The following is a 21522-nucleotide window of genomic DNA, read 5'->3' on the forward strand; positions in this document are numbered from 1 at the left end:
TCACCTAGAGTACTGAACTTACAAGGATAGCTCTGAATCCTGGATCCACTACAACCTAGCTGTGAGACTTTGGGCAAGTTACTTAACCTCTCTGTACTCCGGTGTCCTCATCTTGTAAATGGACACGGAACCAATCCAAGCTCGCAGGGATGCTCTAAGGGAATCATGAAAGAACTTGCATAGCATAAACACTTGCTAAATAGTAACATTGACACCTCGGCTGACTCTAGCTCTCAGGGAAACTGGAAGAGAAAGAAACTTACAGATTGGCTTCTTAAGCTGGAGGCCATGAAGTCATCATGGGCAGGCTATAGAGGCTTTGGAACCCCGTGTGACATGTGTATGCGTCTGGAAAGAGGACCTTCAACCTCATCAGACGTCCAAAGGGTTTGTGACCTAGAAAAATCTTTGCCCACTAAGCTAGTGCTGGTCAGGGGCTGACAGAGTGACTCAGTGTCTTAGCTATCTGACCAAATGCCACAAACTTGCTCGCTTACCCAACAAATGTTCACCGTCTCACAGTTCAGGAAGCTGGAAATCCCAGATCAAGGTCTGGCAGGGTGGGTTTCTGGGGAGGATTCTTCCTCGTCTGCAGATGGCCACCTTGTCACTGTGTCCTCACATGGCAGAGACAGCAAGCAAGGTTTGAGGGTCCAGGAGGTCAGACACCCCCATCTCCCCAGCCCCTTTGCACTCCTGGAGCCCAGGGTCCTCAATGCAGAGCTCACCAGAGTCAGAACCTCCCCCACAGCTGTCTCTCCCAGTTGCTATAACCAGTGATCCACAGATTCCTAGGATCACTGAGCGCTCTCGAAAGGAGTCCCTGAATCTGAGTGTGCACCCCAAGCACGTTCTGAACAAAGATCACATCTTGCACATGTCCGTATGTAGGAAAAGACATTAGGGTTCAAGAAGGAATTCTTGAGACGTCTTTGGTACAAAAAGGTGGTGTTATTAAAGCACAGGGACAGGACCTGTGGGCAGAAAGAGCTGCATTGGGGTCATGAGGAGTGGCCCATTATATACTTTCAAGTTGGGAGGAGGTCAGGGATAGGGTAAGTCTCTAAGGAATTTTGGAAACAAGGTTACCAGGACCTTGAGGGGGCTAGCCATTGTTGGGAAAAAGTCATTTATTATCATCTAATAAAACCTGAGTCGTGAGACCCTTCAGATGTATATGGGTTCACTCTCCAAGCCGTGTGCTTGGGGATGATTGTCAACATGTATTCGGGCAGTTTAGAGATAAAGGAAATTTCTAAAGGAATTTTTATATGTTAAAATAGACTTACAGGATCCTGGGGGTCAGGCTAACATTGCCTTTTGCCCTTAGCAAAGTACTAACATCAAGACAGTTGAGTCCCTAAAGGAATGTCACTCTGTTTCAAGGACTTGTCAATAGGCTGTATAGGTAGTAAGGAAATTTAATAATTTTCCTCTGTCTTGGTTTCCCACATCACGTTTGACTAACTTTCAACCCTGCAGAAGGTGATGTGGGTGTGAAAAATGAATCTGTTTAGAGGGGCTACAGATCCTAAAATTCAGAGCTGGATTTTGGCCACTGTGTATGTGTGTTTCCTCAGCCAATTAAAAGTTCACAAGGGCAAACGGTTTTGTGACATGGATTTAATTAAACCCCACAAATGTTTATTGAGTGTCTAATGTGTGCTGGGAACTCCTCGGGGAGTCATGTCACTGTGCTCCCCACCTCCCACCATAACAGGAGGCTATGTTCTCAGAAAGGGGCAGAAACCATTGCTCTAACCCACCAAGTCTGGTCCAGGTAGTCCTCCTTTACAGGCAGCTTTTTCTGGTTCCCAAGGCTGCCGAGGGCCAGGCCTGGGTCCCCACTTCCCCTGTTCCCTGGTTTTTCCTTAGAGCCATCCGCACAGAAAGCTTGAGTCTAGAAACCCAGAAGGTTTGGAAATCCAGCCTCCCTTGCTCTGAGACAGAACTCCCCTGAACATCATCCCAGCATGCCTTCAGAGATGGGATGCTAATTTAACAAGGAAAACCACTAATATTTTGTCATGAATTATTTTAATATGTTTTACCCAGAGCTATTGGAGGCAGCACTTACACCCTCCATGGTCCCACCTGATTTGTCACACTAAAGAGGGGAAGAATCAGGTCTTTTTTTTTTTTTTTAAGATTTATTTACTTATTCATTCAGAGAGAGCGAGAGAGAGGCAGAGACACAGGCAGAGGGAGAAGCAGGCTCCATGCAGGAAGCCTGATGTGGGACTCGATCCCGGGTCTCCAGGATCACACCCCGGGCTGCACGCGGCGCTGAACCGCTGCGCCACCAGGGCTACCCCCAGAATCAGGTCTTTGTTTCAAGCATGGGCTGCCCGCTTGGAACCCTCAGCCCTGCTGCCCCCTGCCTCCCTTGTGCCCACAGATACAGCATCAGGAAATTGAGTTCTGGTTTTGGGCAAGGTAGGCATGGCTTTCTCCAGCTGTAGGAAAACCAATGCCCCAGCTTGAGGGAGGAAGGATGATTTATAGATCCAGCACCTGTCCCCTCAGCAGGAAAAGGCTCACGACAGAACTTGCTCTGGAAAAAGAAGGAGGGGGTGTCTGTCTGTGATCATTCAGCCCCGAAATGATGCTCATGATGTTGGCTTTCCAGGCCATTAATTCAAGGGCTCCCTGCCCCATCCCCCATGTTACTGCCTGCTCTGGGAGATAAGCCCAGTTCTATTTAACCCTATTTATCCCCCCCCCACAAAAGTGGCTTCCATCTCCCTTTGCCAGGCGTTTAACCCCTTGGGTACTGAAAGCTTCAAAAACAGAGATGGGAAAAAAAAAAAAACCAAAACAGAGACAGATCTCATGTTGTGAGAGCGCTGTGCATTCCACTTGGGCCCACGTTGCAGGGTTGATCCAGAACACTGTCCTCACCTCCTGGGGCTTGGCAGGAGTCCTGGGATCCCCCACGCCCCTCAAGACTGTGGGAACTTGTATGGCCCTGAGAGGAGAGCCGCACCCCCACTCCCAAGGTGTGCTCCCTCCCCACACTCCCTCCCAGCTCCCATTTTCTTAGTCACAGGACTGGGTCCCTGGCATGGGTCAAGAGGAAGGCTGTATGTAGCATCTCTGTCTCTTTTGTGCCCTGCTAGTTGGTGCTTCTGCCGGGCATGTCCTCCTCTGTCTCCCACTTCCCTCTTCTGGCATGTTCCTTTTTATGTCTCTTCCACCCCTTTCCTCTCTTTGTTCTCCCCTCTTTTCCCCTTTAGTAATCCTATAGAGATATTCTTGCACTGGGGGTGCCTGAATATGGGTCTCAGCATGAATCTGGATGTGTGATCCTATGTATATGCCTGTCCCGTGCTGCCATGTGTCCAAGGCTGTTATCTGGGTGGTGGTACCTATGGGCATTGATCGAGGGGTGTCTGTCCTGGTTTCTTTGTGTGGCAGGCAATCTTGGGTCAAATCTTCTGTGTGTCCATGTGCTACCCTGTCCTTGATCTGTATGCGCTGCCCAGTGTAAATCTGCCAATGTGCTTGAATCCATTTCTTTGTCCATCTGTCAGTTGCCTTGTCATTCTCTGTTATGCGAGTGTATGTGTATATGTGTGCGTTGTGTTTCAAGGCAGGGGGCTTCGATGCTGCAAATTCCTCTCGAGAGGGTGCCCCTAGAGGAGCTGTCAGGAGAATCTAGAGGCTGATGGCTTCACTAGAGCACGCCTAGCTCATTACCAGCTAGGCAGGTTGTCCTGTTTGCCTCCTGGGGCTGCCTGCCAGGTTCCCTTCCCTCTGCCCAACACCTGATGTCCATTCCTTTCCCTGGAAGGGGTGAGGACAGAGAGGTGAAGCAAAGACAGAAAAGTGCACATGCCAACTCACCCTGACTTTCACACCCATCACAGGATTTTTCTTGTACACTCACTTTTCCCTGAACAACGAGATATGGCCATTTGATATGACACCAAGGATAGAATAATTGCTATCATGAACTGGCCACTGAGCATTCATTGCTAGGCATTTATATACAAGACTCACTGAATCCCTTCAAAAACCAAATGAGGTTGTTATTATTATTTTCATATTTTAGTGATGAGGAAGTAGAAGCTAAGAGAAGTTAAGTAAGTAGTCCAACGTCACACAGCTAGTACACTAAGAGCAGAATTTTTAGTACAAGGGAGCAGAATTTTCCAACAAGGGAGGGGCTGCTTGGGAGCTTGCCACCCTGGCCAGAGAAGAGACATTTATCCCAATTAGCCAGAAAAGAGGGATACAAGGCTTTCCTCCTCCAACTGCTGGCATCTAACTGCCAGAGAGATGGATGTCTGCTTCGAATTTCGTCTCTTGATGGTGTGGTGGACAAATACCAAACAACCAGGAAGAGGAAATGGAAGGACAGACAAGGTCATGGAAGGAAAGGTATCAGAGGAGCATCAGGATTCCTGGGGCCTAGCCTGGCTCTACTCTAGACTCTGGGTGACCTTGAGCAGGACACTTCACTGCCACACCTGGGTGTGCTTATCTGTAAAAGAAGTAGTGCTTTAAGGATGTTTTAAGCATCGCAGAAAGGATGATTAGACTGAATGCCCTCTGATGTCTTCACAAACCCAAGAATTGTGGTGGGGAGCCTAGGCAGAGACCATGTTCACATGTCTTGGTGGCTTCCACAACAGTGGGAAGACAGACACATGCGTAGTAGGGCAGTGAGAAGGTTTGCTGAATGAATAAATGAATGAATGACCCTATTTTTCACTAATGAAAGAACTGCACAGCTCCCCTTGGGTCTTATAGCAGTGGACATCGTAAGGGAAAAAGAGAGGGTAAGCATTTTGGACCCTCGTAAAATCTACACATAAATCAGCAATGATCAACTGATACATATATGTCATTACTTCACTTGTCAAAGAAGGCATCAATGGCCATCTTCAGGTCTGGATGTGTATGGGGTAGAGGCAGGCACTAGGGACCCCTAGTCTCTGCCCACATCACCTTGTGTGGAACTAAAGAATTTCACCTCGAACAGAAAAGGTGGCAGCTGAGGATTAGGAGGTAAAGATCTTTGTCTGTAGTAGTCTGTAGGAAAAGGATCTCTCTTCCCCAGCCTTAGGGGATGGGGGTAGAGGAGGGTCTCTGCATAGGGCAAATCTCTGCAATGGGAGATGAGTTCTATTTCAAGTCTCTTTGGAGGAGACGGTCTATGTTTGAGGAGGAAGGATTTCTGTTCTGTCTGTTGAGTCAAAGCGTGACTTGGAGGGTCTGTGTTTGGGGTCTGGCTCTATGGAAAGGTTTTCTTGTCACAACAGCTGGTGCAGGGAGACTGATTCTTCAGGTTATGGAGGGGGTGGTTCTGTCTTGGTTTCTGGAAAGCAGGCTCTTGGGGCAATTTAAGAGGGGGGGTGCCTGGGGTGGGATCAAGAGCATCTCTGTCCAATGTGGCGGAGGTTCCCTAACTCTAGAGGAGCTGCTTTGGAAGACTGTGAGGTGCTGACAGTGAGGGAGAGGGAGTAGGGGGGAAGCCTATCTCGTCCTGGCAGCTCCAACTCGCTGGTCAAAGCCCTCAGGCCGCCCTACTTGTGCGCTGGCGTGAGCTAATCTAGAAATACTACAGGGGAGGGGGAGACTGGGGTTCTCAGAGAGACAGAGCCTCGAGAGGGGGGAAATAGGGGATCCCTTTTTTTTCTCCTTTGCTTCAGTTTCTCCCTACCCCTACCCCCACCCCAGTCACAGCCGCCAGTCCTCCACCTAGGCCGGGTTGCAAAGCCGCTGTTTACAGCTCAGGCTCAAGAAGAATCCCTGCGGGAGCCCAGCTGGAAACACAGGCAGGGACCCAAACCGAGCGGTGGACCCTCAGGGAGACACAACCACAAAAGGGCTCACACAGGCAAAACCGCAGGCAACCCATTCGGGAACACTTAACCACACAATCCAACACACAAGCTCTGCGCACGCAGAGACTCAAATGCGCACGAAACCACACATCTACAGAATAAACACGGTTACCAGCTCTCACCCTCGGAGTCCGCTCAGATTCGGCCCGTAGCTGTATCTGATGCAGTATCGGTCTTTGTCTGCGGGTCGCTCTCTTACCCGTGCGCGCACACAGGCACCGCGCTCAACGGCACCGGTCCAGGGTTTCAGCACCGCGGCGAGCGCCCCGCGCACCTGCGCGCCCCGGGCCCGCCGCGAGCCCTGCTTTCCTCGCCGCGCGACACCGGCTGCGCCCCTCCGCGGCGTGGACATTCGCAGACCCGCCACGAGGCTGTCCAGAGAGGCCCTCAAGAAGTCCTGCCTCCTTCCACGCTCCCAAACGCAAAGAAAGTGAAAGGCCAACCTTTCGCCTCCATTCTGCTCACATTTTGAGAGCGGTCGGTGGCGAGCGAGCCGCAGAATCGCTTCCAGCGCAGCGGCCCTGGACGGGCTGAAGCTGCCCGGCGACCGAGGCCAGGCTGAGCATCCTTGAGAGCGGCCCAGGACGGACACTTCTGCCCTCGAGGGGGGCTTGCGGACAGGTCTCAGTGTGCGTAACGGGTACGGATCGACGCCCAGACGGCCCGCGCCGCCGGAGACAGGTGACTTGTCGCTGCCTTTCTGGACGTCTAGACCAGTCCTTGGCCAGAGGCTCTGGGGCCGAACGGCTCTCGGGCTCTGGAGGGGGTAGTCGCGGCAGCGGGACCGCGAGAATCAGCACGCTTCGGCCCCCTCCCTCCCTGCGGTGGCGAGGTGGGAAGGGCTAGGATCCGAGCTTAGCACCTCCCCCAGAAATGCAGCACTCCAGCCCCCACCGTGCCCTCTGAGCCCCTTCCCCGTGTGCGCTCCCACTCGGTGCCACCCACCCCGCGGCCGCCCTTCCCGGCCCCCATCTCAATTCTCAGGAGTCCCTCCGAGCCCCTTGTCTCTTCTCGTCGCCCTCCCCCCCCACCCCCCGCCTCCGGGTGTTCCCCCTTCCCCAAAGCCCGCCCTCCGCCTGATTCCGAGGGGCGGGAGCGCATTGGGCCGCGCGCGGGTGGGGGCGCCGCGCCAGCCTCGCGTAGCGGCTCTGACGCCGCCGCCGCCGCCGCCCTCCGCAGCCCAGCGCGCGCCCCGCGGCAGCTCCGCAGTGCACCCGCCGCCGCCGCTCCGCCAGCCCCGCTGCCCGCCCGCAGGGTGGGCTCCGAGCGAGCCTCAAACGCCAGCCGAGAGGGTCATGAGCCAGGGCGCCTCGGGGCGCCGCGGGAAAAGCGAGCGAAGATAGCGGCCTCGCGCCCCCCTGGCCTTCGCCGCCTTGCCGCGCGTCCCCCGCGTCCCCAGCCCCTTGTGTCCTTTCCGCGGACCTCGCCGCCGCCATGGCCACCCTTCTCCGCAGCAAGCTGTCCAATGTGGCCACAACTGTGTCCAACAAGTCCCAGGCCAAGGTGAGCGGCATGTTCGCCAGGATGGGTTTCCAGGCGGCCACCGACGAGGAAGCGGTGGGTTTTGCTCACTGCGACGACCTCGACTTTGAGCACCGTCAGGGCCTGCAGATGGACATCCTAAAAACCGAGGGTGAGCCCTGCGGCGACGAGGGCGCCGAACCGCCCGTCGAGGGAGACATCCATTACCAGCGCGGCGGAGGCGCGCCCCTGCCGCCCTCGGGCTCCAAAGACCAGGCTATGGGGGCTGGTGGCGAATTTGGGGGCCACGACAAACCCAAGATCACGGCGTGGGAGGCGGGCTGGAACGTGACCAACGCTATCCAGGTGAGCGCGGGATTCCCTGCTCTGCCGGCCCCCACCCTCCACCTCCTCCCATTCTGGAGCACCAGGCTCTACCCTCAGCCGAGTCCCCCCGGGCGATCTCGATCTCCGCCGAGAGACCCCCTCCGCACCCAGGATCTCGCCTACCCCCCATCCCTCCCAGCCTTTGGGGGGGGGCGGGTATCTACAACCCTACAAATCGATGGCTCCAGCCCTGACCCTCACTCCCTCCTGCGGCTCCAGCCGCAGGACTGCTAGGCTGGGGTTTGGTTTGAGAGGCACTTGCCCTCAGACCCTGCAGACGGGAGGGAAACAGGAAGAGGGGAGAGGAGAGGGGTGAGGAAGAAAGAAAATCAGGATTGGAGGGAACCGTGTCTCGGGGGACTCCGGAATGGATTCACAGCTGCATTTTCAGACGGAAAGAGGAGAGGGAAACTGCTGAGCTGGGACTCTCCTCCCCCGACACAGGCACAGATTCACTTGGTCATATACCCCTTTCCCACAAGAACAAACGCTGGGCACAGGTGCACACGACATGCAGCTATATATAGACCACAAGATTATCCTCAAACGCACCTTCATACACCCCCACACAAGCACATACCCGTGCATACCAAACACGCGCACGAACCTGTTTGAACATACACATGCATACAAGCACAGATTCATGCAAATAGGATCCAGCCCACCTTCTCAGGTGCAGCCCTATTGGGGACATACAGGTGTACACAAAAGTAAGCACATAATTTTATACCCGCACAAGCACAATTGGTCTGTGGTAGCTCCGCGCTTGCAGCACACAGACCCCTTTCACCCGAAATCCCGGCTAAGCCGCAAAGAGGTGACCAGCTTCTCTGCGGGTCACCCTGGAGAAGTCGCCTCTGGATGCTCTTAACAACCTCTGGTCTCCAGGCCTGCCACCCCTTCACCCTACCCGCAAAGACCCACTCCCCACCAGGCGGCGCCGGACTCCGCTGGGAGCGGGTTTGGAGTCTGCCTAACGACCCCAGGAGCTGGCAAAGGGAGGCAGGCCGCAGCTGGAGGGGAGGAGGAGGCCTCAACCCAAGGATCCCCCGGGCCCTGTGGCTTGGTCCCCCTGGCGTCCCCGGAGCTCACGGTCGTTGGGGCGCACAACGTGGATCTCTCGGGAGCAGAAGGCCGCTGCGTGGGTGCTTTGGGGAACCAGGCTGCGCAGGTCCCTGCGCACTGAGTGGTCCGACCCGAGGCGCCTCCTGCTCCCGGGCCCTGCGAGACGGCCGAGCGGAACCACGGGGCAGGGGACCGCGACCGCCTCCTGGCCCCCCGCGCCTGCGCCAGGGGCATCTTTGAAGGCCCCGTTCCGGAGGCCCCGAGGGAGGCCAGGGAGCGGACCTGGAGGCTTGGAGACGGGCGGGAACCCTAGATTTCGTTAGCTTTTCTTCGCTTTGTAGATTCCAAACCCTCCTTCCGTAGTCCGCCCGCCTCTGTCCACAGCTTGACGCTTGCTCGATTTAGACTCTCACAGGCTCGCGCTTTCCCCCGGAGGCCCCTTATCCTGCTAGCCTCTACCACTCACGGCCCCTTCCTCAGGCCTCAGCCTCTGCTACCCTACTCGGGGCTAGCCCTAGGACTCCCGGCGCCTCTGGCCTCATCCCCGCCCCCCCCCCCCAAGCCCTTTCGAGCATCCTCACATTCCCGCCTCCTTGCCTCCTTCTGCTTCGCGTTCTCGCACCCTCAGCCTCTCTTCCTCCCTACCCTAGCTCTTTTCTCTCCCTGCCGCTTTCATGTTCATCCCCAGTTGGCCATAGGCTCTTATGAGCTTCCCTGGATCCCATTCCAGCCCCACCTTAAATCCCGCGCCCTCTCTTCCCAATGACTTGGGCCCAGCTCTCTACCTTCCTCAGCGCCCATCTCTAGCCACGACCTCTCCATCCCCTTATCTCTAACAAATTATCTTATATAGCATTCCCTCCTGGTGTGTTGACCCTCCCACACTCAGCCTCCTCCGCACCTCCCAGCCCTGAGCGCACTTTCCCCTCTCAGGTCCGGCCTTGAACACCTCGCACTCCATCTCTGACTCGACGCCCCGGCTTCCCGCATTAGGCCGCGGTGCACCCCCAATCCAGCCTACTCTAACCTCTAAACCTCCGGGTGGTTTACGCCGGGTTCTCACTCCGCTTAGCTCCCCCTTGCGGCTACTGCCTTAAGCCACGCCCCCAGGTCCCCTCGAGCGGGGCTGCGCCGCTGAGCTCCCGGGTCTGGTTGCCTTTCCGCTCCGCAGGGCATGTTCGTGCTGGGCCTGCCCTACGCCATCCTGCACGGCGGCTACCTGGGGTTGTTCCTCATCATCTTCGCCGCCGTGGTGTGCTGCTACACCGGCAAGATCCTCATCGCGTGCTTGTACGAGGAGAACGAGGACGGCGAGGTGGTGCGGGTGCGGGACTCCTACGTAGCCATAGCCAACGCGTGCTGCGCCCCGCGCTTCCCCACGCTGGGAGGCCGCGTGGTGAACGTAGCGCAGATCATCGAGCTGGTGATGACTTGCATCCTGTACGTGGTTGTCAGCGGCAACCTCATGTACAACAGCTTCCCGGGGCTGCCCGTGTCGCAGAAGTCCTGGTCCATCATCGCCACCGCCGTGCTGCTGCCCTGCGCCTTCCTTAAGAACCTCAAGGCGGTGTCCAAGTTTAGCCTGCTGTGCACTTTGGCCCACTTCGTCATCAACATCCTGGTCATCGCCTACTGCCTCTCGCGGGCACGCGACTGGGCCTGGGAGAAGGTCAAGTTCTACATCGACGTCAAGAAGTTCCCCATCTCCATTGGCATCATCGTGTTCAGCTACACGTCGCAGATCTTCCTGCCTTCGCTGGAGGGCAACATGCAGCAGCCCAGCGAGTTCCACTGCATGATGAACTGGACGCACATCGCCGCCTGCGTGCTCAAAGGCCTCTTCGCGCTGGTCGCCTACCTCACCTGGGCCGACGAGACCAAGGAGGTCATCACGGATAACCTGCCCGGGTCCATCCGTGCCGTGGTCAACATCTTCCTGGTGGCCAAAGCGCTGTTGTCCTACCCGCTGCCCTTCTTCGCCGCGGTCGAGGTGCTGGAGAAGTCGCTCTTCCAGGAAGGCAGCCGCGCCTTCTTCCCCGCTTGCTACGGCGGCGACGGGCGCCTCAAGTCGTGGGGGCTGACGCTGCGCTGCGCGCTCGTGGTCTTCACGCTGCTCATGGCCATCTACGTGCCGCACTTCGCGCTGCTCATGGGCCTCACCGGCAGTCTCACGGGCGCCGGGCTCTGCTTCCTGCTGCCCAGTCTCTTCCACCTGCGCCTGCTCTGGCGCAAGCTGCTGTGGCACCAAGTCTTCTTCGATGTCGCCATCTTCGTCATCGGTGGCATCTGCAGCGTGTCCGGCTTCGTGCACTCGCTGGAGGGCCTCATCGAGGCCTACCGAACCAACGCGGAGGACTAGGGCGCGGGGCTCCCGCTCCCCCGCGCCCTTCCCACCGTCCCCCCCACCCCCACCAGCCCTGTGCGCCCTGCCGCCGCGCTTGGGAAGCCAAGCTTCAAACATCTCTGGTTCCTAGTTTCTGATTATTGGGGATGGGGGGTGGGAGGGGATAGGAATCCACAATCCATCGCGTCTGCGTTTCTGTTGTCCTTTCTTTACCACAACACCCTAGTTTCTGGGGAGGCGGGGACGAATTTACGGGCCGGGCTTTCTGTCCTTCCCCGAGGGACCCCGACTCTTCGGCCCCTGTCGCTGAAGCGGGTGGGAAGGGAGGGAGAGGGGGCGCAGCTCGCAGGCGCAGAAACTTGACCTTGGGGGGACATTTCACAGCCATCCAGTGCTCGGAATCTGCAGCCCCAGCCATTTCCAAGCAAGAGTGCTTCCCATTCCAGAGACACTTCAACCCCGCGGAGGGAAAGCCTGGCCGGGAAATCCGATTCGGGTGGGCGATTTCCTACGGCGAAGCGGGGAGGGGAGAAGCCGAGGCAGGGCTGACCTGCCTGCCGGTTTTCAGGAATCCAAACTCATCTTGTGCAATTTATCAGGTTGTGGAACTGTTCTACTGTGCGTGTGGTGTGCTCGTGGTGAATAAGATGAAATGTATATCAGAAAAAAAAATCTATCTCTAATTTAGAGTGCGGTACATAATTATATCCGCAAATAAAGAAGAAACAAAGGCGTCCGCCCTTCGTGTCAGTTCTGCATTTCTGTGCCCCCCCGGGGATCCTAAAGCGTTGGACCGCAGGGAAACCGGCTTTGGCCAGGTAGGGTGAAGCCGGGGTGGGTGGAGGAGCACTTGTAGGTAAAGGGGCTTGAGAGAACCCTGGGGAGTGAAGAGGTGAGGATGGTCCTCACTAAGAGGAGGAGGCTCTCCAGGCGTTTGGGGGAGGCAGGGGAAGGAGCATGCCTTGCTCCCAGCGATTTGTGTGGCATTGGCAGCCCTATAGCCACCAGGACAAGATTTGTTCTGAATCCCTCCTAGGGGTTGGATCCATCTGAGAATTCCAGGGACTCTTTTAACTTCCAATCCTGGGAGAGAGAGAGGGAAAGAAAAAGCCAACAAATAAGGGCATGCAGAAATCTGCACTCGGCTGTGGACTGTGAGGAGAACTATAAAGGAAATCAGCAGGTGTCTTTCCTGAGGCTCCCAGGGCCAGGGGCCAACCTGACCTCCCAGGCATCTCTCACCCTGGAGAACCCCACTTAAGTCCAAGCTAAGTTTACACAGCCACAGCGAAGAGATCTGGCTGTTTAGAATAAACAGCCTGAGCAATTAGAGTCCCAGTCTCCCCTCTTCTTGAACAGCCTGTTTAAGGTTTTTTGTTTTGTTTTGTTTTTTTAATTTACCCAGAGAATCCTGTCCTTTTTTGGTACAGATCCCACTCCAAAGCGCCGGTCTTGAACCCATTGGAGAGGGTTGTAGTCAGTCTTAAGAGATAGGACCAAGGAATGCAGGAAGGCTGGGCCATTCCTGGGGTCCTTACTGCAAGAGAAGCCCTGCAGAAGGTTTTTGGTCTCTACCACCAAGGCAGAGGACTAGTTTGGAACAATTTCTCTAGATGAGATCTGTACACAAGGAAGAACTGTGAGAATGCCTAAGAACAACATCCATTCTCCCTGCCTTTTACAATGGCTGTGGGGGCCTGGCGCGCTTGTGTAGGAGATATAAAAATGTGCGTCTGGAGTGCGGAGAAGCCTGCATCTGTGTCTTGTGAGAGTCTTGATGAATGTGTGCCTCTGTGTGTGTGTGCGTGTATGTTTATGTGTGCCTGCGACAGAGGTGACTTCGGACCACCCTTGGTTCTAGAGCCATGGAACATAAGGGATAAGATCTGGTCCCCTCTGTTGCCGAGGGTTCTGACGATTTAAACGGGTCATTTGAGTTGCCCACTGTCATCTGCCTATCACCATTTGTCACTATTCTTGTTTGTCCAGGATCCAGAGCTGGCCAGAGGAACCTCAGTTTCCAGCTTCCCTCAGCTTTCTGATGTCCCCCAGGCCTGGAAGGTGATTCCCTTCCACCCCCAGCCCTGCCTGCCCTGCCTGCCACTTCTCCTCAGTGGGTCCACTGACCCTGGGGTGCGCTCTGAGTCTCAGGGCAGTCTGTAGTCTTCAGAAAAAGCCAGGACTGCTGCAGTGGGAGGGGAAGTGGGAGCATCACGTGCATCAGCTCCATCCTTCCTATCTTTAGAAGGACAAATGAGACGCATAGACAGTGCCACCTCCTCGGACTTGCCTGGATCCAGTCCCCAGCATTCTGGTCCAGGCTTTGTGCTCAGCTTTCAGGAGCCTGGGTCCTGTGTGAGATGGGGGCAGGACAGCCAGCCTTATAGGAGCACCCCCATTGGTAGTACATCTATTTCTGACTTGCATTCAGGCTGCAGGGAGAAATAGGGAGCTGAGATCCATCCCTGCACCCCTGCCTCCAACACGCCAATGTATGTGGGTACAAGTTGAAAGGAGGCATTCCAATCTTGCTTCAGGTCTTCAGTAAGGGCACTTTCAGAGTCTGAGGGAGCAGTTAGGCCTAGCTAGATTCCTTAGGGGGTCGAATTGAGGAGGGGGTGGGGGCCCCCAGGGTGCCCATCAGTGCCCATCAGTAACTCATCAGTTCTTTGTGCAGATCCTGAAAAGTGGTCCCCTCCAGCATCCGTGTCAGTCATGCATTGGTGTACCTGGCTCAACACTTTGAGACCCTGGCCTGGAGCCAAGACCCTTGCCCCTGGGGGAATCCAAGAGTTGCCACCACCTGGTCCCCAGATGGCCCTGCCTTGTCCCCCAGTGGTGAAAGCCCAAGCTGCCTGCCCTCAAAGAAGGCTCTCCACTTTTAGAATTTGGGTAAACTCTTTCCTGCAGACATCAGATTTCTAAATGCTTCCTCCCTCCCTGCCACCCATCACCTCCCACCCTGCAGTTGATAATCACTGTTTATCTCTATGCTTTATTTTCAGGTCCCCCATATTTTAAAAGTAGGTTTTGATAGTTTTTTCCCTCAAATATAGAAGAATGCTCTGTTGTGGAACATGCTTCATTAAATGACAGGTCTTACCCCAGGGACTGATCTGTTCCTGCCTTAGGGACTCAGGAGGGAGCCCAACAGGCTTATAGGGACAAGTCAGGAAGTTGAGAGGATCCTTGACTTTCTGTTGGTGGGAATGAAGGTTCTAAGGTCAAGGGCCAGAGAGAGGCCCTCAATCAAAGAGGGGACAGACCAGCTAGATGGCTTAGTCCTCACTGCCAGTGAGGGGGTGATGGAAAACCCAGATATGGACATCCAAGGATTCAGGATAGAGAGCTTGTTGGACCCCAGAAAGCCAGCCTTGGGTGTTCTCACTGCTTTTATTTTTTTCCTTTTCAACATTATGAGAAGTTTCAAGCATACAGAAAAGGTGAAAGAATTCTACACTGACAGCCCACATGCCCACCACCTATACCAAACAATTACCATTTTTACAATGCTGAAATATCTATCCCATAGCTATCCATCTGTCCATCTAGCAATCTAATGCAATAAAATGCATTTTCCAAGTTGCAGACATTAGTGTATTTCCCTATTGTTGAAGCACTCAGGATCGGTTATGATGATGACATTCAGATAGCACAGGACCGATAGTAGTCTACGCTTCACCATATCGAGTCAGAAGCAAAAGAAAATATCAGCAACAATCGGATCTCGATTTCAAATTTTATTATTTTGTTCATGTTATTTTGAATGCTATAGCTGTTTCGAATTTTGATTTTGAAAATAGTTTATCAAATATCTTATTGAATTTTTTTGCACCTTCTTAAATTTTACTCTCTGAGCAAATACTTCACTTGCCTCATGCTAATCTCAGTGAGGTAGGGCTTGGGAGATGAGCTCTACTTCCTAGAGATTTGGACAGAGTCTGTTCAAGAGCCTAGCTGTGATTGATCCCACAGTGAGGCACAGTGGGTGCCATCCTTACCAGTTGTGGGGATCAGGAGGGGCCAGAAGAGGAGAGGCCTCTAGCCAGAAACACCCAGCAAGATGATCCAGTAGTGCTGAAGGCCAAGATCGAGGGGTAGGGGGATGGTGGTGGTGGTAGGTGGAAGAGCTTTATATTTCCAGCAGCTCCCAACAACACTCTGTGGGTGGGATGGAAACAGGGTGTACAGATGTAATTCATTAAGATAAGGTCATACTGAAGTAGGATGGGCACTTAATCCAATATGACTGGTATCCTTCTAAGAAGAGGAAAAGAGATTCACACACAAGGAGAATGCCATGTGACAGTGGAGACAGAGAGTGAAATGATGTGCGTACAAGCCAATGACTACAAGCAACATCAAAATATAAGACAAAAACATGGAACAAATTTTTTCCTTTAGAATCTTCAGGGAGAGCATGGCTCTGTGAACACCTTGATTTGGGACTTCTGGCATCCAGAAGTATGATAGAATAAATTTCTGTTGTTGTCAGCCATTCTAGTTAGTGCTGCTTTATTATTCCAGCTGTAAGAAATTAATACAGTAGGCTTCTGATTATTTTCTTCTAGTCATTTCTATAGGCAAATAACCACAGCCATAGATTTTGACCAGTGCTGTGTTTGTTGTGCAATAGAGTAGCCACTAGCTACACATGGCTTTTTAAATTTAACTATAAACTAAAATTAAATAAAATTAAAAAATCAGCTTCTCGTTTGCACTACTCACACATGTCTCATGCATTGGACATTGCAGAACATTTCCATCATGGCAGGAAGTATTATTGGGCACCATTGGTCTAGTGTGTCTGTCAGTGTTCTCCTATGATGATGCTGCATGGCAACCCAAAATTTTGATGGATTATAAGAACAAACATTTTTGGTATTATTGTTCATGTGGCCACAGGGCAGATCAACTTTATGTTGCAGGTCAGCTGAACTTGGTTCCTGGCCACTGTTTGAGTTCTGGTCTGCTCCAGGTGTCTCCCATCCTCTTTAGACTCAGGATATGTTCTTCTCATGACTAATAGCAGGAGTGCAAGAGACCAGCCTAAAACCACAAAGCACACTTAAAACCTTTGCTCAGGGCAGCCCGGGTGGCTCAGCGGTTTAGTGCTGCCTTCAGCCCAGGGCCTGATCCCGGAGACCAGGGATCGAGTCCCACGTCGGGCTCCCTGCATGGAGCCTGCTTCGGTCTCTGCCTCTGTGTGTGTGTGTGTGTGTGTGTGTGTGTGTGTGTGTGATGAATAAATAAATAAATCTTAAAAAAAAAAAGCAACAACAAAAACCTCTGCTTAGGTCACATTTGGTTATCATTGGCTAAAAGCAAGCCACATGACCAAGCCCAGGATCAATGACTATGGTGAGAGGTCTTATAAAGTTACATGGCAGATGGTATGGATTATTATCCTCTTATTATATGGAAGCAAAGAAGTGGGATCAAGAATCCAGGCTACCTTTCTTAGACATAGTGCTTTTGTGTGTGTGTGTGTGTATGTGTGTGTGTGAAAAAGTAATACATTCACATGGCTGAAAATGTTTTAAGGTGTGCAGTAAAAAAGTTTCCTCCACCTGATCCTCCCACCTTGGCTCCACTCTTTTTTTTAAAGACTTTATTTTATTTATTCATGAGAGACACACAGAGAGAGAGGCAGAGACATAGGAAGAGGGAGAAGCAGGCTCCATGCAGAGAGCCCGATGTGCGACTTGATCCTGAGACTCAAGGATCACTCCCTGGGCCAAAGGCAGACACTCAACCGCTGAGCCACCCAGGCGACCCTTGGCTCAACTCTTTACAAGTAAACTCATATTAGTTTCCTTTCTATCTATATGAAAATATGAGCAAAACCATATGTATTTGTTACTCCCCCTTTTTAAAAAGGGAGTCCATTACACATTGTACTGCCTTCACTTATTTCTTTTAAAACTAAATTTTGAAGACTTTTCCATGTTAGTATGTAGAGATGTAGTTCTTAAACTTACATTCACATATATTTACTATTCTCTGTCTTCTGCTTATTCCTGCTTTCTCAGCTCAAGGATGAGTGATGAGTACTTTCAGATATGAGATAATGGGTTTGTGTTGGAAGGCAACACCCTTAATCTGATTTTGCCACTTGGCTAGTTTTCAGTCTGGCCTAGAAGTGTTCACAGAGATTTTGAGAAAGGTTTAAGGTCTCATCTCCTGCTTAAGATGTTTATTCAGAGCCGTCTTTTATAATTAACTTGCTTTTTTCCTCTCAAAGTAATGTGTTCCAGAACTGGAAGCATAGAGTCAAGGCAGCTGCTGTAAACCTTTGTATACTGCTAGCTGAGGGAAATTAAGTAAGGGAGAGCTTGCTCAGTCCTTTTATTTATTTTTTTTAGATTTTATTTATTTATTGATGAGAGACACAGAGGCAGAGACATAGGCAGAGGGAGAAGCAGGCTCCATGCAGAGGGTGCCAGGGAACTCCATCCCAGGACCCTGGGGATCACACCCTGAGCCAAAGGCAGATGCTCAACCACTGAGCCACCCAGGTGCCCCTATTATATTTAATCTAATTAATTAATTTTTTGTCCGTTAAATGATTATGCCTTAGAAGTGAAACATTGATGCCTGACAATGGTTTAAAGGTCATTGACTTGGGAAATGTAGAGAACAGTTGCAAAAATTGTAATTGTAATCATGAATATCGGAAATAGAAAACATCCTCATAAATACATTACCTGTTAAAAATATATTCCTGTACATATATAATCCATCGTTGTGTAGACTTTATTTTGTGGTCTCCATTTTTTAAAAAATTTAAATTAGATTTGCCAACTTACAGTACAACGCCCAATCCTTTTAGAGCTAGAGCTGGGGGAGAGTGTCCCATTACCTCCGCTCCCATGCCCATTGGCCAGAATTTAGTCATATAGTCATACTAGATGACCTCCTGCAGGGTGGGGAGGGGGCAGGTTACCACCCCTTTTGGCAGGTCACCAAAAGGAAGAGAGATTATACATATTGAGGATCAATTAGTCCTTTTTTCAAATTTTTAAACATTTTATTTAAATTTAATTTGCCACCATAGAGTGTGACACCCTCCCAGTGCTCATCTCATCACAAGCCCTCTTAGTGCCCGTCACCCAATCCCTCTACCCACCTCTTCTTTTCCTAAGTCTTTGAGGTCTCAGTGGGAGGGCACAGTCTGTGGGAGCTAATAAACGATAAATAATAATAATAAACCTCTGAAAACGCTTTATTGTATCACAAAATATTACAGGAAAGTGCACAAATCTTAAGTGGACAGTACGATGAAGCTTCACGAAGTGAAAAAGTGCGTAGCAGGATTGCTGGGCCAGAAATCGAGGGGGATCCCCGGGTGGCTCAGCGGACTGGCGCCCGCCTTCGGCCCAGGGCGTGATCCTGGAGCCCCGGGGTCGAGCCCCGGGATGGGATCGAGCCCCACGTCGGGCTCCCTGCATGGAGCCTGCTTCTGCCTCTGCCTGTGTCTTTGCTTGTCTCTCTCTCTCGGTGTCTTTCATGAATAAATACATAAATCTTAAAAAAAAATAAAAAGAAATTGAACACTATCGCTCCCCTAGTCCGCTTCGCGGGCTGCAGGCGAGGGAGGAGGAGTGAAGGCGAGTTACTGGGAAAACGGGCTGTGGCGGGTCGAGAAGGCGGGACGGCGTAGGTCAGCGCCCAGTCCCGGAGCCCGGGGGGGCGGGGCCCGGTGGCGTCACGCTCCGGGGCGGGGCTTACTGGCCGGCGTCCCGGCTGCGGCGAAGGGGCGTGGCCAGGCCGGCTGGCGGGGCGAGGTCAAGCGGAGGCGGGACTGCGAGACCAAGGTGGGCGGGGCCTAGCGATCCCCACACGGTCTGGGTCGCTGGCGGCGAGTCACCGCAAGGCTGGCCGGGCGTAGCGAAAGTCGGCTCGGCGGGCGCTCCTCGCCGTCGGGGCGGGACCCTGCGCCTTCCGGGCCGGGCTGCGGGGGGGCGGGGCTCGGCGCCGCCTGGGCGACGCTGCGGAAGGGGGCGGGGACGGCGGCGTGCGCGCTCCAAGATGGCGGCGGCCGGGGCGGCCGGCGCGGTGGCCAACGTCTTCCCGTTCCGCGACGCCCGCGCCGCGCCGGACCCGGTGCTCGAGGCCGGGCCGGGGGCACACGGGCCATTGCCGGTGCCGCTCGTGCTGGACAACGGGTCGTTCCAGGCCCGCGCTGGCTGGGCGTGCCCCGGCCCGGACCCGGGTCCCGAGCCGCGCCTGCAGTTCCGCGCTGTGTGCGCCCGCGGGCGGGGCGGGGCTCGGGGCGGGGCGGGCCCGCAGGTGGGCAACGCGCTGGGCAGCCTGGAGCCGCTGCGTTGGATGCTGCGCTCGCCCTTCGACCGCAACGTACCGGTCAACCTGGAGCTGCAGGAGCTGCTGCTGGACTACAGCTTCCAGCACCTGGGTGTCTCCTCGCAGGTGACGCGGGGGGGGGGAGGGGGGGGCGGGGCTCGCGGCTCCGCGCTCTGGGCTCTCTGGGGTCGTCCTCACTACCGGAGCTCTCACTTGCTCATTCACTCATTCATTTGGTCAGTCGAGTAAGGCGTAAGCGCCCAACGTGTGCACGCCGTGTGCCAGGCTCCTGGGGTACAGCAGTGGGCACACAGCGCTCCTCCTCCCTTGCAGCACACATTCGGCCTTGAGCACCCCACTCTGTGTCAGGCACTTTTCTAGGCGTTCGGAATACATCCGTGAATGTGACACATTTTTTCTGTGCTTTGGAGCTAGAATGGAAAAAAGACAGTCTAATATGAAAAGGCAAATAACTAGAATTAGGTAGTAGATTTTCAGGTAGGGTAGGAGGAGAGGAGAGGATGACTTCCCGCCCCCCGGGGGTCAGGATAGGACGCAGGGAGAAGGTGCTGTTTGAGCAAGGATTCAAGGAGGTGATTGAGGGAGCAGCCATGTGAATGAGCAAATGGCATTCCAGACGGGGAACAGCCAGTGAGCAGGCCCCGAGGCAGGAATGTGCCCCAGTCCTAACTGATAGCAGCCAGAGTGAGAGGAGAATAGTAAGTGGAGGAGGAAGTCAGAGAGCTGCGTGGGGGGAGCAGATCACGTTTGGCTTTTACTTGCATAAAATGAGGAGCCATGGCAGGGTGTTGAGCAAGGGCAGGGATGTGGCTTTTGTTCCAGAAGGATCATTGTAGCTGCTAAATGCAGAACAAACTGGCAAGGGGCATAGGGGGTAGAACCAGGAGGTCAGTTAGGAGGCTGTTGCCATAACCCAAGTGAGAGGTGGTGGTGACTTACGCACGAAGGAAGTTGGGGGAGGGGGATGTGGTGTGAAGCCATTGGGTTCTGAAGGTAAATCGAAGACAGACCTGACATGGTTTGCTGACACCTTGGAGGGAGTTTGACTTAACAACCTTAAATTGACCCTGCTTTCATATTTTCTACAACAACTTCCAGTAGAGATGAGGTGAGTATTCTACAGTTGCTTCTGGTCAGATTTTTGATTAAAGACCAAAAAGCAAATTCAGTCTTTACAGTAGGACTTTGGTTTCTTTTTGTGCTTTGAAAAGAGTGTTTTTTGTTACTTGTCTGTTTTCTCTTTTCTTTCAAAGTAGGGCTGTGTCGATCATCCCATAGTTCTGACAGAAGCTGTGTGCAACCCACTGTATTCTCGACAAATGATGTCCGAGCTTCTTTTTGAGTGCTATGGGATCCCTAAGGTTGCCTATGGAATAGACAGCCTCTTCAGCTTTTACCACAATAAGCCAAAGAACTTGATTTCCAGTGGGCTCATCATTTCATCTGGATACCAGTGTACACATATTTTACCCATCTTAGAAGGGAGGTGAGTAGCCTTGACAGCATTTGACTGCTGTTTTGAGAAACATTCAGAAAACATTTATTGGGGGCCCACTTTAGAGGTGGAGTGGAAAGAACAAGCATTGGACTGTGAACCGGCCTCTGGGCTTGGCTCTGACATACTTGACTATGTGACTTTAGTCAATCCACCTTCCATCCTTGTGATCTCCTGGGCCAAGTTGCAGTAGATGGTCTGCGAGGGCCAAATCCACAATTCTAGAATTTTGCTATTTTGAACTATGGCAAGATAGCTCACATAGTACCTGCAGGTAGTAGGTGCTCCATAAAAATGTCTTTGAAATGTTCTGGAGTCACCTTATTATTGAGAGGTTATTTTTTTATTTAAAGCTTTTTAATCATGATTGTTTAGACCTTTTTTTTTAGACCTTTTTTTTTCCAGGTATAGTGCCTGGCATGTAATACAGGTACTTATTAAAACATTTCCAAGTTGGATAAAAGGTGAGGGTAGTTTCATTTTTAAAGCTGTTTTCATTTTATGTTTGGACTTTTATCCTCAGAGAAGAGACGAGGCCAGCATGGTGCTCTCTGAGGTTTCTCAGTGCATAAAGGGCATTTAAGTAGGAAGTA

At 52.9% G+C, this 21522-nt stretch overlaps 2 protein-coding genes across 2 annotated transcripts in view; both read left to right on the plus strand.

The window, feature by feature from the left end:
• The first annotated feature begins 7019 nt into the window (after nt 1–7019).
• SLC32A1 (solute carrier family 32 member 1) lies at nt 7020–11849 on the plus strand. Its single transcript, XM_077873154.1, has 2 exons — nt 7020–7679; nt 9937–11849. Exons 1-2 carry the CDS (start codon nt 7287–7289, stop codon nt 11122–11124), a joined length of 1581 nt encoding a protein of 526 aa, XP_077729280.1. The 5' UTR covers nt 7020–7286; the 3' UTR covers nt 11125–11849.
• A 7291-nt stretch (nt 11850–19140) lies between these two features.
• Nucleotides 19141–21522, plus strand: part of ACTR5 (actin related protein 5) — a 36896-nt gene continuing 34514 nt past the window's right edge. Inside the window, exons 1-2 of the mRNA XM_077873155.1 lie at nt 19141–19539; nt 20691–20920. Coding sequence (XP_077729281.1) covers nt 19141–19539; nt 20691–20920 — 629 coding nt within the window. The remainder of the gene's footprint in view (nt 19540–20690; nt 20921–21522) is intronic.

Source organism: Canis aureus, chromosome 26 (genome assembly GCF_053574225.1).
Source record: "Canis aureus isolate CA01 chromosome 26, VMU_Caureus_v.1.0, whole genome shotgun sequence".
Lineage (NCBI taxonomy): Eukaryota > Metazoa > Chordata > Mammalia > Carnivora > Canidae > Canis > Canis aureus.